The sequence below is a fragment of the Homarus americanus genome, unplaced genomic scaffold, assembly GCF_018991925.1.
Source record: "Homarus americanus isolate GMGI-L3 unplaced genomic scaffold, GMGI_Hamer_2.0 scaffold43895, whole genome shotgun sequence".
In the NCBI taxonomy this organism is placed as follows: Eukaryota; Metazoa; Arthropoda; class Malacostraca; order Decapoda; family Nephropidae; genus Homarus; species Homarus americanus.
The window spans coordinates 384953-404391 of record NW_024738072.1 but is presented as its reverse complement, the minus strand read 5'-3'; the positions used below and the strand labels follow the sequence as shown (position 1 = coordinate 404391).

Genomic DNA, 19439 nt, shown 5'->3' with positions numbered 1-19439 from the left:
CATTTTTTTAAAACTCGGTTGAAACACGATAACCCTCTTCAACGGAAGAGGGTGTTTAAAACTCCAGAGTTATTCTCTTTGCCATTGATCAGCTTGTTAGCCGCTTGGGCGATCGGTCACACACTGCTGGCAAGTACTGGGCATGCATTGGCTCCTGAATGTATCTGAACCTGCTCCAGTGCTTATCAAGTCTGGTCTTGAAAGAGCTCACACTCAGTGCCATCATAATACTCTCTAGCACACACTGAAAAAGTTACCCCTCACAGTTTTCTGGACTTGTGGCATCTTCAACCTTGAGCTATGACCCCTTGTGGGGGCGAGCGTCCGCCAGCTCCAGGTAAGGACACTCAACTGAGCAGTGCCCTTTGAGATGTTTATACACCACAATTAGGCCCCCCCCCCCTTCCCCATTTGAAGTAAAAGCTAGGAACATAACCCCTATTTACATCAGTGTGTCTCTGGTAAAACAGTTTTCACTTAACGTCGTAGTTTTCAGGAACCTAACAAGGACGTTAATGGGGGAATTGGTGTACATTCTTCTTTCTATCCACAATTTGCCTTACCTTTAGCATTTTTGTAAAATAAACAATAATAGGAATACAAAACAAACAGTACTAAAACAATTTATTTACAGTCTCTATCAAACTTACAAGAAGTATAATCTATACTAGGTATACACTCTTTTGAATGAAATTCAAATGGAAATATTACAATTATATTGCATTAAGTTGTTACACTGTGTGTATTCATATACTCATACATAGCATTTGCTTCACAGGCAAAGGGTTGTTAACTTTGATTCCTAGCCAGAGTGAAGGACTCTTTCCTCATTATGCTCATACTTAGCCCTTGCACACTCCCCAATAGATGAGTACACTGTTGGGTGCACTCACCCTTCTATGGACTGGCATCCTCCCAAGAGGAAGGGTAACCTATAGCTGCTAAACTTTGCAGTACAACAGGAAAAAACTTGAGCAGAAAAAAAAAAATTATATTGTGAGCACAACAAATCACTGATTTACATTGTGAATACATTCCTGAGAATTGCATCGTTGTTGAAGCAACATTAATCAGACACTTTTACCATAGAATCTCCTGTTATAATCAGTCAATATACCCTGATTCAAACTTAACTGATTTACACATTAGACAAAAATTAAACACATCATCGCATAACATGAACAAAATATGAAAATAAATAAACAATTTAATGAACCCAATTGCTGGTTACTCACCAAAATATAGGATCAAGCTTGCTTGTCAGGATATGGTGTAGGTGTGGAGTGGAGGAACTATATTTTGCAGATTTTGGTCTTCCAACTCATATTCTCCTCATAGTGCATACTGCACTTCCTGGGTCAAATTCTGCACACTTACCTTTAGTTTTCAATGTTTCATACTATGGCTCTGACTGTGGTAGGCCACTTACCAAGAGTATGCATGAACTCTGTCCATTCAATGCTCAACCCACTCCACATGACTAAGAAAGTCCAACATCAAATTAAAAAAGATGGCTTGACAGGATTTCTTGGCTGGAGCACTTGCAATATGTTCTTTACTCATGGTTAAGGGTTTTTGAAAGTTTGGTCCAAAAATACTTTTCAGTAAACACATGAAAAAGCATTCGACTTTGACCATGAAACAAAACATGTGAGATTAAACCAAACAAAGGAAAACTGTACATCATGTCCAATGAAAACAGGCAATTTTGTAACTTCTACACTGATAAGTGGGCGGGCAAAGCTGGCACACTTAGCACAGGAATTAAACGACTTTGTCACTTTAGTGAGATTTATAGAGAATACCGTTCCTTAATTTGTTAACACCATTCTATAAAACCAACACAAATAGACTCAACATAAATCAGTGATTTGTTGTATATAATAACTACACAGCCCAAGGAAGAATCAAACCCTGGTCACATTTGACAAACATGCATGGATACCATGTTATCACCTTCCCAAAAGAGGAAAGGTTCAAACACAATGTTTAGTTATTTGTCTAACATAGCCTCTATCCCAATTCTTTGCATATACTACAGCATGCCCTGACAATTCGCGGAACTTGATTATTCACAGATGACACGCTGGATGTACACCAAGAATGTCTGCGGGTAGTTTTAAAGTTGTAAACATTTTCGTGGCTGGGACAGGAAGCCATTTGTTCTAGAGACAGTAATTTCTTTTACCTACGCACGCACACAAATAATAATGAGAAAATCCTTTCACAAATAACCAGAAACAAGACAACAAAATGTAGAAAAAATGTGAGAGTCTACCCTCAGGTCAACTCTGTGCTTTGTTAATAAAATTAACTCAACTTTAATAACAAAGCACGGAGTTGACTTGAGGGTAGATTCACACATTTTTTTCTACATTTCGATACATTTTACGGTCTTGTTTCTGATTATTTGTGAGAGGATTTTCCCATTATTATTTATTTGTGTGCATGTCTACACACACAAATATACAATACAGGTAAAAGAAATAATTGTCCTAAGAGCAAACACATAAAGGGAATATACATATCTTTGTACATGAGTAAAAATGAACCCCCGCAGTCAGCAAATGATATTTGCAGCCATTTTAAGAAACAAACTCCCGCAAATTTTAAGGGCATATTGTACAAATACTTTGCATAATCAACAGTTGCTCCATTTTAAGCAGGAAAACACCTATGTACATTGTTGTGGAGTATATACGTGTATACTGCTGTAATATTGGTGGAAAAAATCCCATTGTTCATTCAGTGCAATTAAAAATTATTATTATATATACAGGGTATATCAAGTCATGTCATGACTAGTATCCGTACTGTAGTACTGTATATTACATCTAAAAAAATAATTTCTTTGTTACAGGGCAATAAAAAAAGTATGGCAATCACATTACTTCTCAAAATAAAATTTTAAGAATAAAAAATCATGGGATCAGGAGATGCAGAAGGAATGATGCTATTTACAAAGTAAGTATTGTATAATACACCAGCAAAGAATTGGTATGTTATAAGTAATATATATTCTTGAAATATCTTGCTTCTTACCCTATACTGTACAAGACAAGATTACAGTTGCGATCATCATCACTAGTTCTTATTCAATTAATATTACCTAAACTACAATTCATACTAAGGCTTAACTGTAATCTATACACTATACAACAATACTTTCCTAGAATTAATCACAAAACCCAAAATATGACCAAAATTATGTAACTAAGTACTGTACAGAATACCATAAACACGTAGCAAGAACAGACTCACGACCAGTCATATGGTGATAATCTTGTATCATAAAATTTTAAAGTTTTACCACTAAATCTGATGTTATAATGAATTACTACAGAACTTTCTAGCAATTGTAACAGAAATTGTAACATACGGTAATTATGATAAACATATAAGAGGCAGGCCTCTCTGGATCATTACCAATATTTCTGAAGACCTGCCTAAGAGATACAAGTAAGACCTACAACCGGGAAGAGATAGACAAACAGTTGCCTCTGACGAGCAAAGAGGCAGACACAGACTTTTCCCATTTGATAGCTGTCACATAGCCATGTCAAGAACCCCAACTAAACTTTCTCATCTGATGGTTGTCAGTGAGCAAGTCACACTGACACTATATCAAGGCCTCAAACAATGCTGACCCTTCTAACCTGGGAGTTGTCATCCCACAAAACAGATAATTAGCTAAAAAACACTAATAGCTTTATCCGAGTGTTTAATTTATCAGACTTCACACAAAATATAATGCATTTTAACCAAATCTGCATGTAGATACTGTATATCATAATCATGAGCCATAGACAAGCTTGACAAAAACAGTATTTTCTGTCATTACTGTGCAGTGTTATGACCCCTTGGACTGTGCTGTGGTATGGTCAAGGATTTCACTACTGTATTCTTATTGGTAGAAACCCTTGATATAAATTAAATGCCTATCACCTACTACCCAATCACATTTATTAAATTTTTCCAATAAATAAGAAAAATCTTTATATAATGCAGCAAGTTGGAGGCTTTGACACAAAATTAGCTGTCATTAAGTATACTGCACTTAAATCTATCCACATTCACTTACTGGGAGATAAAGAGTTAACCTCAAAGACACTAAAACCAATAATCTTATTAAATAAACAGAGAAGATTCAAAATCACTGAGAGACCTGAAGTTGGCAACAGGGATTGATGTGTTCAGCCAATTTAAAGTTAAACTTGGAGGTAAATGTTCAACTCACAAGTGAATGGTTCCATGTTTAATCCCCAGCAAGAAAGGACTAGATTTCCTCCTGTACACTAGCTGTTATAAAGCTGTCCCAAAATTCTGGATACAGATGAAAAATAGACATTGTATTAATAAAATTGACAAACATAATTCGAATGTTGACTTTACATATTTCAAGAAATTTATTAACCTCATGGTTGACATACTATATGTCTAATTTCCCTGATATAAAACTTGCCAATACTAGAATAACCCTTCAACATTTTTCTATCTTTAATTACTTTCTCACTTGTACTTCTTGACTAAACAACACTTACCATGCATTTATCCTTAATGCTTATCAATGGCATGTTTTTAACTTAAATGAGAGCCAGATGATCAAACAGAATTCCTCAATTCAAGAATCTTTAACAACACAATTGCATGAAAATTTTGTGGAAGAGCATACATAAGTCCACACCCTTAGAGGGAACTGGATATCAAAGGATGTCTATAAATAGTCAGAGGAATGATTATCTACTCCACTGACCACAACACCAGGCATCACCTTCCAACCGGACAATTGGTAGTCATTCCCACTATTGTAGTACAGTCTCACCCAAAAGTTCGTTAACACTCCCAGCCAGCTATTGCTGCACTGCCTGCTTCAGATGTTTGAAACTGTCTCCGTACCAACCAGAACATGAAACCGAAACGGATGAATCTAAAGGTTTGAAGTAACAGACTCAAGTTCATACATCTGAAGCAGGCAGTGCAGCAATAGCTGGCTGGAAGAGTTAACCAACTTTTGGGTGAGACTGTACCATGACCGAGAATTAAATCTAAAGGGCTATTTTAGGAACTACGGTATAGCTACCTAATACTGGTTGAACCATTTTAGCAAGAACAAACTTATGTCAAACCATATTACATGAAATATCAATTTCAAGAACACACTGATCAACACATAATATGCAAGCCGAAACAAATCTATGCAAAATTAGGAAAACTTTTTTTTCATCAAACTTCAAGTTAAAATAAACTTTTTATTTAATAATACTGTATTGGGCCAAAAAAATTTCACAATGAACAATACAGCAGAATGTATGCCACCCCTTGTCTTAATTTTCTCCAATCAAAATTAATCTATAACAGTAATACATTCTGTAATCCTGAAAAAGAGTTGTTACCTGTATACAATACAATACAGTACAGTATTGTGTTTGACAATAGCCTTTCATATTTATGAGTTACCTCACTAAGTATGAAAGGCTATGGTCAAACACAGTAAGTCACAATGCTTTATACAGTTAGCAACTCACTTATTTCTCTCTCTTCTTTTTAGAAGGTAATTTGGGTAACTGCAATTAAGTTGTGGATAAATGTGTATTTTAGATAAAAAATAACTCTGGCAGAAGGAGATGAACCTCAATGAATTTTGCAGAAAGCTTTAATTCATAGAGGTAACCCAGGTCCATTTTATTGCCCAAATTCCATTAGGAGACAGGGGGATTGGAAAAAGTTTGCATATTCATCAGGTGGTCAGTCCTTGCAAAAAAGAACTCAATGGGCATAAGAACCAACGGTGGTTGTAATCTCTTTAATTTGCTCTATGTTGCTTCAAGAATACATTGCTCCCTTACATGTGGTCTAGTGACCCTAGCAGTTTTAGGTAATTAAATCATAGTAATGAGGGTCTGTACTGTAATAATAACCCTTTTAAGTATCAAAGTCTGTGGTTACATAAGTCCATTAAAAATGTCGAGCACATTCAACCTCATCATTTCATATTCATAATCATTGTTGCTGGATTTTCAAGGAATGATTTCCACAAATTAGAGAAACGTGCCATTGTGGCTCCATCAATAATGCGATGATCAGCTGACCAGCTAATCTGCATTATGTGTGCTTTGGTTACATTACCTGTGGCATCAAATCTTGGCAATACCTGCAAGAGGAAAAAACAAGGCTTTTTATGACCATCTATGTTTTTAATGATCACAAAAAAATCTCCAACAAGAACTATTTTGAAAGGCACAACATTAACTTCATGCAAAAAAATATTTCCTAGAGAGAATCCTCTGATGATTAAGATCATCAGTGAATACAGTACAGTAGAAACTAGTGGAGTGTGAGTAATTAGTAATTAAACTGTAATTACATAAGAATCTGATGGTTTTGTTGACTATCATTAGCTGAGCTAGGTCCCGAGGAGATATTTGCCAGAGTATTCAAAGAATGTAAGGAAGAGCTAAGTATGCCCTTAACAAACTTGTTTAACATTTCATTAAAAACCAGTGTAGTACAGTAGTACAAGAATCCTGGAGAATAGCGAATGTGATACTGATTTTCAAGAAGGGAGATGGATCACTATCCTATAACTATGGTCCAATTAGTTTAACATCAATTGTAGGTAAATTACTGGAAGCAATAATTTCAAACTCAATTCGAAATTACCTCGAGAAACACAAATTGATTAATGATTCCCAGCATGACTTAATAAGTGGGTAGTCATGTCAGTGGATGACGGGCACGATTATTGTGTGGTTTACCTCAACTTCAGCAAAGCCTTCAACAAGGTCACCCATGAAAGATTAATACAAAAAGTGGAAGCACATGGAATTGGAGGAGATATTCTAAACAAAGAGTCAGCATTAATGAAACTAAATCTGATTGGGGTGATGTAACTAGTGGAGTACCTTTACTAGTTAATATATAACAAATAAACAATATTTTGCCCACTAAGAATGACAGAGGTAGACAATCTTTTTAGGGGTGTGTGGTCAGTTTCTACCAGTCGCTACGTACAGAACTAAACAAAGAATATATTTGAAATACTCTGGAACATTGGATACCATAATATCCTGACCACTGGAGGTACAGACTTTTCCCTGTGAAAAAGTCATAATTTTAAATAACATACTTCTGCTTATTTCACCCAAAGATTAATCACCTTAATACTGGTTCGGTTAACATTAGGGTGGTCAATCTTTAGGTGAAATAAGCTCTGGTGGAGATTCTTCAGTTATTAAAAAAAGAATAAAAATGATAACGCTAAATAAATTGTTGTGAAAAACCTACTTGAATTTTGCCAATAGCACCAATGGCAACTTCCGGGGGTAGGATCACCGGCTTGGCATATGTGCCTCCAATCTGGAAAAAAAAAAAATAAAAAATTACACCTTACTGAAGACTTATCTAAACAATATTTTTCTAAATGTATTCTATTTTTCTACATACTAGGGAATGTACCAATGCATTGGTATTGAACAATTTTCAGCCAATACTGTCGATACTTTCTTAATTTTAGTTCCTCAATTTTCGTCTCTGGCAGTCCAAACTATATATTTCTATTAATACACATATGGTAGATCTTACCAGGAGTGAACAGCCCTGTAATACAACTAGCAGTAGTATTTTCTCTAACATATACGTACAATATTAAATATTTTGGGTCAATAAATGTATTCTATCTTTGTTCAATGTACAATATTAATACAGTACAAGAATCCCCATTCGTTGGAACAGCATGTATTTCATGTTTGAGCGCATTTAAAAACAATATAAATATTACCATTGCAAACTACTGTCTTGAAGCTCCCAACCTGTCTGTGTTTGTTTGATCCAAACAAATGGAACTTGATTGGGAAGCTTTCTACTCTAATTAAAATTTTCCACAAGACCACTGTTCAGTTGAGTGAAAGATCATGCACTATTTCAGAGATAATCCCTTAAATCAAGTTCCTTCAAATGTTTATAACTAAAGCATCAGCAGATGCTCGATTTTGGGGGTTTGGCAGTACGTTCAGTGTCATCAGTGGAGGACAGATTTCAGAGTGACAACATATCTTGATCCAAGATACAAGGATACCAGGATACCTTGTATCAAACTGAAGGTGATGAAACGTCTAACTTGCATGAAGTTAACCTACAGAGTGCAATGGTCAGTTATCTTGAGAAGATGTAGCAAGCTATACAAGAGGAGGAAGAGTGTGAGCATACCAATGCACATTCCAGTGAAACTGAAATGTAGAACCTTGAGTGTCTTGTGCAAATTGATTGTTTGAAACATTGAATTCCAGAAAATGTCCCTGTCTATTTTATTATAAGCTTTTCTTCATAAAATACTGGTAGTCTACTATATTGCACTCTTCAATAATTAGCTAAAATATAATATTTTATTATAAGCTTTTTTAGCTCAAATACTGCTAGTACACTATAATGCGTTCAACAATTTTCTAAAATGGAATAAGATTTGAAAATATAAATTGTTATTTTTTCAAACTTGGTACAATACATCCTCATGTAGGATAGTATAGTAAGGTTACTATTGTCTATGTTTTGGCTATGCCTTTGTTCCTTGGTTCTGTAAATGTGGTTTTAAAAACATATCTTAATTCATATGCAGAATCTGACATTTTACGATAGAGACATTGTGGTTTAGAATTATCCAAGGATTTCATCCTCCAATTTAATGTATTCTTTGCTGAATCACACTGTATTATAGAATAGCGTGCTGGGAGATGCATTGGCATATGTATCCAATTTTCAGAAACAGGTACAGTATAAACCACAAATTATTATTACTTATTATCAATAAACACATAAGCAGGGATTCTGTTTCTGTGTCCCCTACCACAGTTGACAGGAGACAACAATTGCTATATAACTTACCGAGCCAATGTTGGAGAGTGTAAAGGTGCCACCAGTGATGTCTTGTGTCTTGAGGGCCCCTTGTGCTCCCAGGTCCTGCAGACGGTTCAGCTCAGCAGCTACTTCAAGTAGTGTCAGTCCCTGCACACCCTTGACATTGGGCACCACAAGCCCATCGCTGGTGTCCATAGCAAAACCAATGTTGTGACTTGCCTGTGTGTAAAATAAATAAATTGTTTTGTAATAAAATGTGCTTACAGGAAATATTGCTACACTCACCAATATGTCAAGGGTTTGAGCCTCGGCCCGGACACACCTGAGAAGGGTATTATCCAGTGTGACCCTCACTACCAAACACCACAGGTTTCCCGGTCCCCGGTTTCCTCCGGTACTAACACTGGATAGACCACCTAACAGCTAGTAAGCTGATAAGTGGCGAATATGATATCAAAATTATCCTTTGCTATACAAGTGTTCATTACTATATGAAAATTGGTTTATCCAAAAATTCTTAAGTGGAGTCATGATAATTCGTTCACACATTGCAAGCACCTCTGTTACATTTTTTCTTTAACTGCTACGCCCTGGTTGACATTCCGGAACGTCCATCTAGGGCGCCCGAGTTGACGTTCTGGAACATGCGCCTTTTTGTGGCATTGTTTGAATGCCCAGCGCGGGTTGTCAGGTTCCAGCATGACTATTTGCGTGTCACACCACACGCTCGCCCACAGGGAAGCTTCCTGAATGTATGTACCTTCCTTTGTTTGTTTCATTTTCTTTGTTTGTCCATTTTATCATGTTGTATCAAAGTAATATTGCTAAAAGTAGTGTAGTTGTATTATAGTGTAGTATTACTGGAAAATAATGCTATGATTATATATTTACTTGTGGAATTATTATTCAGATAATTATTTATATGCATTACTTGTTCTACCAAACACAAAGACAGTCAGACAGCCTGGCAACAGACTACCGGTACGTGTGTGTTGCCGAGCACTCTTTATGAAAAATAATGCAAATAAAATATTCTAAAAATATTATTTATAGGAAAAATATGCATCACTGGCCATCCCGGACAGCCAGGCGAATGACTGCGTGCGTGTTGCCGAGCACTTTTTATGAAAAATAATGCAAATAAAATATTCTTAAAGAATTATTTATCGGAAAAAAGTATTATGATCAGTACATACTGTATATGCATTACTGGCCATCCCGGACACAAAGGCAAGCAGAAAATGGCCGCTAAGTGCATTTCTTTGCACACGAGTAAAAATGTATCTCCCCACCCCATGGTCAGCAAATGATATTTGCGAATTTTAAGGGCATGCTACATAATTAAAAACACATATAAAAGAAAAATCTCAATATAATGTAAAAAAAATAAATCATAACAAAACACTAACCTCAACAACAGACTCATGATGCAAGCAAACTCACCTTATATGTTAAGTTTTCACACTTTTCATCCACTGAGGAATTGATGATGGGGAAGTGTGAGAGAGCCAATGATGCTGCTTTAATGAACACCGGCATGTATGAAAAACTAATTCCATGAGCTTCAGCCAATGATCTCAGCTCTTTACGTAGTTTAACCAGGGCAGTCATGTCAATTTCATCGTAGTATCCAAAATGGGGGATTTTCTGGAGATGAAGAATGAAGTTACAATTAGATTAAAAGCATTTATAATATCCACTGTGCAGTTGGTAAGCCTAATTTGATTATGGATACATTGATATGGACATCCACTAGTCCATCATAGGGACAAAAAAAAAAATAATAAATAAATTAATGATAATAATAATAATTAATAATACAAATCATCTTCAATTCCAAAAGTATCAATAAATTTTTCCCCTTCTTTTAGCCCTTTCACACTGCAATGTACAGAAGCTGGAATTAAGACCAAACCATACCCCCTTCACTCACTATTGCTACTATAACAAAAGTGGTCTCTGATTTGGTGCTCCACAATAAATTTTCATGATCTCTTTCATTTATCCCTACCATTTAACACAACCTACCATCACCCATTAGCATCACATCCATCCCTGTAATCCATGTGATGCCAAATGCACAGTGCTGCTTCATGTGTGTTCATCTCCCTTCATTCTGGTACAGTACAGTGCAGTACGGTACTAATAACATACCCTTTATTACATACAAATTTTAATACACAAATATGTATTACTCTAAACATAAAAAGATATTTTGATAATTTTTCTCACCATGGCATGTGACATGCTCTTAACCATAGCCTTCTGGAAACCTTTGATTCCCTCTTTTTTGTCCTCTCCCAAGAAAACTGGCACGGATGGTGGTAGAGTACGTGGAGCAGTTGCTGGTGCAGGTGATGCTGGTTTTCCTGTACAAATGATGACTACACTTTAGGAATCATACAACCCACAACACCAGTGGAGACTGCTCCACTTAGTTATGTGATTACTAACAAGCACAAAAAAAATTTTCAGCAAATATTTCAGGAGTTGAAAAAGACTCCTCAACACTAGAATTAATTTGGCATACCTTTAATAGTGCTCTAGATGCATTCCTAGAAAATGGAGTAACACAGAAACAACTTTACAACATGGTTCCAAAAGAGATGTATTTGCATCACCACTGTTCTTTCCTATGACCAGTATGAGGGCTACCCTGGGTAATTGGTAATTGCACTATTAATAATATGGTACACGTGAAGAAGGTATTACAGTTTATTATTTTATAAATAAAAAGAAACTTCTTTCTTCAGACATATAAAATCCAGTAAGATACATAATCACCAAGAATGCATATTACATCACATCTTGCATACATCAAACCACCATCTGCCATTGCTACTAACATGATGCTACTCTTCTTACATGGCAGTGGTGAGAAACAAGTAAAATGCTGGTTCAACAAGTTAACTTGGTTCCTGTTAGCAAAGGTTCAAATGACACAATCAAACCCAGCTATGACCAATATCATCCTGACATTCACTCACCTCCACATGCCTTATGGGCTGATGTCATTATTACACTCATACTGATGCTTTTCCTTGCCTGCTTTCCCAACATTATGGGTCAAAGATAAGTTAGAGAGTTAGTGCCCTGGGAGAAAACTCATTGAGCCGGAACAGGTAACATTCAAAACTGGCAAGCGAGTGTTGATTGACTGAGCAGTAAACTCATTCATCGAGAACCCATCTCAGAGAATATACGCGTGTGTTGTGTGTAATGTGGTCATGCTCAGAATTAATTTTTTCAATACAGGGTAGAGGTATTTGTTTTTGCTTTTAGTATAAAATTCCTCCAGATTAATTTGCATTATAACAAAAATGTTCCAAGAGGCAGCATTCTAAGATTTACTGGCACTGTTCTTGTAAATCCAGTAAAATCTCTTAAGTTTCCCAACTGACACTGCACAAAATGACTTAGTTTGTGTTCAGTAAATAACACTCAAGTTCAGTGTTTTTAAAATATAAAGGAAAACTTCTATGTACTATTACAGTTTAATCGCATCTTTTCTTCCTCTTATTATTATATAAATTAGGGATACAAATACAAGCACTTTGTACAATCTACAATTATTTCATTAAATCTCTCACAGCCAAAAACTATAAAACTGTCTTTGGTTAAAAGATACAGACATGAGACAGATATTTCAAAATGATAAACAGAAGACATAAAAGCTCTTGGAAAAGATTTAATTCGAAATAATTTTTGTTGTTTATGGGATGAACCTCATTAATTCATGGTACTTGGGTCCCAGCCTTGACAGTTTTCTAAATTTGAAGGATTTTCCAACTGGACATTCTTTCATATTAACATGAAAAGCAATTTAATGTTAATGTGATTGCTGATTTTTTTTAAATCTAAAGTAAAAACAAAAATTAATAAAAAATAAAAAAATGTCTTCCATTTCAATTTACGTAGAACAAATTAAAGGAAACAAAAAAATTTCCATAATCTTTCACACCATCGGAAGAGACCGAGGTGTTGACACAGGCATTTTAAAATATGGAGTGAAAAGGCAAAAAAGTGGGGTGAAAAGGAGTGGTAACACACACCTGGTGTTACCAAGCGCTCCTCAGCAGCTGATCTCCAACCCGCCACCACACATTGTGCTTCAGTTAACCACACACAATTTTATGTCATACAATAAAGCCAGGATTCCACATACCGGTATGTGTGTTTGCGGTATGCGTTCGTGTTAATCCAGGAAACTGGATACCCTCAAGTCCCAAGTTTGCCGGTTAAATTGTCTTGTACCTGTGGAGCAATAAATGATGGCATGCAGGAAGAAGTTATTGGATTAAACAGGCCAAATACTGATGGACATAAGAAGTGTATAATAAAGTATTTCTTACTTGACACAGATGGAGTTATGGTAGGAGGCAGGGCTGAAGGTACTGCAGGTTTATGTCCAGTCTTCTTACTCTCCAGGTGCTGCAGCAAGTCTTCTTTTAGTATCCTGCCATCCTTTCCTGTGCCTTGAACCTCATATAGATCAATCTATATGTAAAGAAACAAACAAAAAGGCTCGAGTTGCATTTGTAACATATTTATGCCCCATGTGTGTAAAAATTAATAATAAACTGTACCTAAAAAAATTACAGTACTGTACTGCATTTTGCATCTTTATTTGCTGTATCTTTTTGTATGTATATTATGTATGCTGGATTATATATTATGTATGTATATTATGTATGTGCTCCATTTATGTATTATTTATTCAGCCTAGCTAGCAGCGTGTGGCAATGTTATTACCATATCCCACATGCTTAATTAATGTGCCTGGCGACGTATGGAAGCTGCTAATGTATCACTTGCCATACGTCGTCTATAGCAGTTGACAAGGAGCCAGGTTGAGGAAAGCACTACTCCCCTTTGTGTACATATCTCTCATCCAGTAAATCGAACCTACAAAACTATACAGGTGTTTGTGTTCTCTCCTGTATATTGAACTTATTATCCAGAACCTAACACTTTTAGCATTCAGTCTTTAAAGTTTATCAAGGCAAATTCTCATCTCTTTCCCTATTCTCTTCACACTCAATTCCTTCTAACTTTATTGAATTGTATTGTAGGTCCCCTTCTACCCAGTTTTTACATTTTAAAATAATCCTAAACTTATGGGAGTTCTCATTCACATTTTGATTCCACAATTAATGCAAAAGACAGTTCCTCATCTACAAACCTTATACTCCATAGCAATTCTTCGTACTGCTGGTGCTGTGAGGATTTTCCCTTTGGGAAGTGTGAAGTTACCCGACTCGATGGCTGTACCTTCCACTGGACGACCTACAGATATAGCTTCTCCCTCTTGTACTTCTGCTCCAACAGAGACATCTGAAATGAATAGCAAAAAATATAGACATTTGAAATAGTGTGGATAGTTTTAGGCTTCATCCCGAGTGGAGTGTGAGTGTAGTCTGTGGTGGCAGAGCTGACATAATACCTCAGAGCCGTCAGGTGTTTTCATACAGATATCGAACTTTGTATTAGTCAATAAAATTATAGATACTTATTCAATTAGTACCAGGCTAATTAAGGAGAGTGTGGATACAGCACAGATTAAACTCAACCTTCATTACTCAAGAAGGCAGAATGGCCAGCAATGCACTCGGCCACCTTCACTTCCCCAACTAGTGATGTTAGTTACCCATTTATATCTGGATGGACTGGGAGCTCCCCAGGATTAAACCAGCAACCTTGAAGACAGAAGGCAATTGCTGTAATCACTTGGCTTCCACATATTACTACTGATGAAACAACCTTAAAAATATGAATGAAACCATCCTTACTTACCTTCCTTGGACACCTCAATGTCCACTAGAGGTTTGCCAACAAGTGCTGTGTCATCAACCTCATAATACAGCTTGCGGATGACCCCATCATAGCGGCTAGTAATGGTGACGGACGCCTTATCAGACTGCACCTCACAAATGCTATCAAACTGTGCAACTGTATCGCCCTCATTGATGAACCTGTTCATAAAAAATATGTAATGAAAATCAAATTAATAATATGGTTACTGTACTTGATATATCACAGCTGAAATCAGTGGCAAAGAGGATAAAATAAACTTACAGCAGAGGAGGTTGTGTGGTGGACATTTAAACTCACATAGGCCTAACCAGCAGAGTTGCCTGATGCACTATTGACAAACTGCCAACTTCTTCCACACTTACAGTCACCTCCCACACAACACTGGCATCTCACTGACTACATCACTGTGTAGAATACCACAAGTTAATTACCATTCTTTGATGACCACCTCTTGGATGCCTTCACCAATATCAGCCAGGTTGAATGGTACAAGCTTGTGAGCTGTGGGTGTTGTATGAAGAAACTTTTTTGTTTGACATTGCAGTAATAATATCCATTTACTTCCTGGTTCACAGATGCTACAAGGTTGCCATTGGACAGTCAAGTGGGTCTGTGTTCTACCTGAAGACTTCTTATGAGTAGAGTATCTCTGAAAATAGCATGAAAATGAGGTTGGCAATTTAACACTGACAAAGTTAACTACTGTAATAAGATATTTTTCAAATAATGACATCGCTTGCAGTACATAAACCGATTATAGTACAGTAGACTGTAATGTACAGTACGCTAGGGTGGTCCAAATTATTGGGTGAAAATTTGAAAGTTGTCTGAACCAAGCGAGCACATGGTGCCCTCATTGCACTTCATGTACACTAGCTTCGTATAAAATTTGAAGAAAATTGGATGATGTTTAGGGGTCCCGCAAAACGTTTAGTTATTTTAGTCTCATAAAAATTCTAGCTTACTTCAGGGATGATCACAAGGAACTCATTGTCTTGTCATACAGTACACCTTCTTGGGGAAAATTGCAGAGGGAGGTGTGAAGATCATGGCACCTGGGGCTTTCCACCAAGCCAGATGGATGCCAAAGGCCATAATGCCCTTAAGACCTTTCTCTTCAGAGAGCAGTTCACCCTCACTGCTTACGAAATGCGGGACCCCTGAATATTGAGATAAGGTACTGAAATTTTGCCTGAAGGCATGTTTGGGGTAAAGGTATTAGGGCAACATGTGTGTAAATGAAAATTACAATTTTAAACTTTTGGACCACCCAACAGTACAGTACAGTAGACTGTATTGTAAACTTAGATGAGTAAGACACAATTATGATATCAAGGGAATGAACAAATGCAGGGCTTGCCATTAACAACTGTTCAAATGCTTGGGTAGGTGGGTGTTGCTGATGGATTTTAACTTTTACTTGTTCTCTTTAAGATATCTACATTATCAATGCATTTCATGTTATAATTTTTACTTTCCTAGCTCTGGATATCACTTTAGAATATCTAGATTAACATTTAACTGTTAAAATTACTTGCAATTACAGAATATATTGAAAAATAAATTAATTATGAAGAGTTCTACATTAACCTAACAGACCTCATTCCACCAGCCAGTCAACTGCATTGATAAAATTTGCTCTAGCCTCTGGTTGCAAAGTTTATGTGAACATAATACGATAGACAAGGGTGTTTCAGTGAACAATCTTGCTCAAGAGCTGTGTTGGAAATACCAATCCATGATATCAACAGGCACCAAGACACGATCATGAAACTGTATGCTCAGAATGACACAAACATGGGCATGGCTAAGCATAAATCATTACATAGCTAGAGCAAGATCAGCAGAGCATGACTCAGTGGACCTACGGCCTAGAAAACAGTGCGTTAATGTTCGAAATAAGGTCAGTTTGTTTTTCAGTATGTCGTGTGAAGGTTGTCGCCAGTCTTAATGAACGTAATTTGCGAATTTATGGGTAAAGACAACGAGACCCTTCAATTGTTTAAAGACCACGGCTTTGTTCCTTTACATAAAGACTGTCCACACAGTGGGAATCCCTGTGCTTTCCAACAGGAAAGAAATGTGTTTCAATGTAATAAGAAAGTTATAAACAAGAAGAGGAAGCGGCTGGAGCGTTGTGGCTACAGCTCCATATAAAGGAACTTGGCTTGAAAATGCCAAGATTCAGCCCAGTGTTTTGATTTTATTTATGATTTTTTTTTACAAAAGTATTTTACAGAAATATTGTGAGATACTGTAACACTTCCTCAACGCCGTGGTTTGACGTTTCCCGCCATCAAAGTAAATCACTGCGCCGTCTAGGCTCCTTAGCGCCCACATCATCTCACATCCAGAAAACGGTCCGACTAATTACCCAAATGTAGCCGCAATGAAGTCAAATAATGGCCCTACATGAATAAATCGGACTGCTAATCACTTCTCGACTTGTATTTGGTGTCACAAAGTCACAAAAAATTGGAAAACTTACTTTAATCTGAGTTAACAGATCGCGTGCATGTACCGAGGGAGCGAGTAATTACCCAAATGTACCTAAATGCAGCCAAATGTAGCCGCAATGAAGTCAAATGATGGTCGTACAAGCGTAAATCGGGCTGTGAATCACTTCTCGATTATTATTTGGTGTCATAAAGTCACAAAAAATTGGTAAACTTAATTTAATCTGCGTTGTGTTAGGTTAGGTTAGGTACATGCACTCGATCTATTAACTCAGATTAAATTAAGTTTACCAATTTTTTGTGACTTCGTGACACCAAATACCAGTCGAGAAGTGATTGGCAGTCCGATTTATTCATGTAGGACCATTATTTGACTTCATTGCGGCTACATTTGGGTAATTAGTCGGACCCCCAGAAAATGCCTAAAATTTCACCATATCATAGTAAGTTCTTTCTGTTTAGTATACCGAGGAGTCTGGTAAGAATGCTATTTAAGGTTAGGTAGGTTTGTTTGGTTAGGTCTATTGTTCATACCCACAAATGTTAAGTAACGTTTATTTTAAAAATATCAAATTTTTAACACATTTCTACAAACTACAACAGTGTAAACTATAAAATAAGTGACAATCCGGCGTTTTTGTAATCGTTTGCTAAATCGCCAGTGGGTCAGTCGTCAATAATTACCCAAAACACATCAACAACCATCGGAATAACCTAATTTCAACCTAACCTAAATGATAATACCGTAATACCGATTCGGTTCAGTTAGGTTAGGTTAAGTTAGTTAAGGTTAGGTTAAGTTAAGGTTAGGTCACGTTGTAATAGGTCCTGTGCATTCTCGCTTCCATTTTCTTGTTCATTATATTGCAACTAATATCACCAAATATTTTGGTTCAATTCCATATGTTATTTCTGGTGATAACCGTCTCCTCCCCCTTTACCTTACCTTTTATCATTTAACTCAAAATACTGCACTGTTCTCCACAGTAACATCTTTTGATATAAAATAAATGCAACAAACTACTGTAAAAGTAAATTGTACACCTGTTAATATATGGTAATGCATTTTTTTTTCACTGGATAAATTAGGAGCCTGAACTACCTCTGTCCCCATTCTAATCCGTTAAAAAAATAAAGTGTAACAGCCTACCCTTATTATTTACAGGTTAAAAGAGATACTATGTCTTACATTTATAGCCGCTGTTCTGGAGTACTGCAAATATAATCGCCGAAAACTGACACGGGACCAACTTAGTGCCGCTGCTACTGCCATGGTAAGCTGCTAGTCTCTACACCCAGGGCTGCCAGCTAGCCTCAGTTAGCTGCCACTCCTCCACAACAACTTTTTCTGGCGAACACTTATTGATTAAACAACTCACAACATAGATTTCTTACATATATGATCAATGAAGTTTTAATTAAGCTTTCATAATTCTACAAAACACCATTATCTCGACTAAACCTATAAAGATATCTCTCCTCCATAGGCTCAAGTAAACGTTCGTTGCTTTGTATATTTGCTGGCAACGTTTACCTGAAAATTAATTACCTGCTTTTGTCGCCTAATTACCTAAGGTCAACTCTTCACCCGGTTTCCACATAAAAAGTCTTGACATATTTTCTTTATTTCAATTAAAACTTCTTACAATTTCGATATCAACAAAATTTTCCTGCTTTTGCTTTCACGTGTTACCTCTTAGGTAATTGACAAAGTAAAATTATCTTCTAAATTATTTGCCTAACAGACTTCATAGCCACGAGTGAAGGACGCAGGTTGACTGTGTACTACTGTAGAGTTAATAATAATAATAATGATAGTAATACTTATTCACTAAATTTGTCATACAATTTACAAATGATACGGCATGTATATAGACACTGCAAGTATTGCATACAGTTCAGCATCCGTAATAAACAACGCAGGTACAGTACCGTATACAAATACCCTGCATGTATACAATTTCGAATGTACAGGTATACTTTTTACTTTTACTTTTATCCTCTTCGCCACTGATCGGCTCGTTAGCCGTTTGGCCACATTTCTGCTAATCACTCTGTCTACCCAGCAGTAATTGGGGACCTGGACGTTAATCGATTTGCGAATCGTATTCCGGGGTAATGGTTAGCCAGTGCAGTTGACGACTCGGCCGAACTCCGATCTTCTCGGACTATTCCTTGACACTGGGTCATGCAGCTCGTTAAATCAGGGTGTGGTTGTTGTGTTGGCGACAGCTTCTACACCTTAAACAAATTCACGCCTAGGTGGCCCTAGGGCCGGCCATCCTCGTTACACGAGGGGGCAACCATTGTGCGTGTGTG

At 36.7% G+C, this 19439-nt stretch overlaps 1 protein-coding gene across 1 annotated transcript; it reads right to left on the bottom strand.

Moving 5' to 3' along the window:
* Window positions 1–612: 612 nt before the first annotated feature.
* LOC121873662 (lipoamide acyltransferase component of branched-chain alpha-keto acid dehydrogenase complex, mitochondrial-like) lies at window positions 613–19140 on the bottom strand. The gene is made up of 10 exons (XM_042377313.1): window positions 18310–19140; window positions 15096–15313; window positions 14644–14822; window positions 14033–14184; window positions 13203–13347; window positions 11083–11219; window positions 10294–10497; window positions 8878–9069; window positions 7285–7356; window positions 613–6151 (listed from the first exon to the last, which is right to left on the bottom strand). Exons 1-10 carry the CDS (start codon window positions 18391–18393, stop codon window positions 5984–5986), a joined length of 1551 nt encoding a protein of 516 aa, XP_042233247.1. The 5' UTR covers window positions 18394–19140; the 3' UTR covers window positions 613–5983.
* Window positions 19141–19439: the final 299 nt, after the last annotated feature.

What these genes read in the sequence shown, in the direction of transcription:
- LOC121873662 (XM_042377313.1), bottom strand. Translation starts at nt 18,393, where the DNA reads ATGGCAGTAGCAGCGGCACTAAGTTGGTCCCGTGTCAGTTTTCGGCGA. An exon ending in GAGGTGGTCATCAAAGAATG is followed by an intron (nt 14,823 to 15,095) that starts GTAATTAACTTG and finishes TTTTATGAACAG; the next exon opens with GTTCATCAATGAGGGCGATA. An exon ending in CACTCTCCAACATTGGCTCG is followed by an intron (nt 7,357 to 8,877) that starts GTAAGTTATATA and finishes TTTTTTTTCCAG; the next exon opens with ATTGGAGGCACATATGCCAA.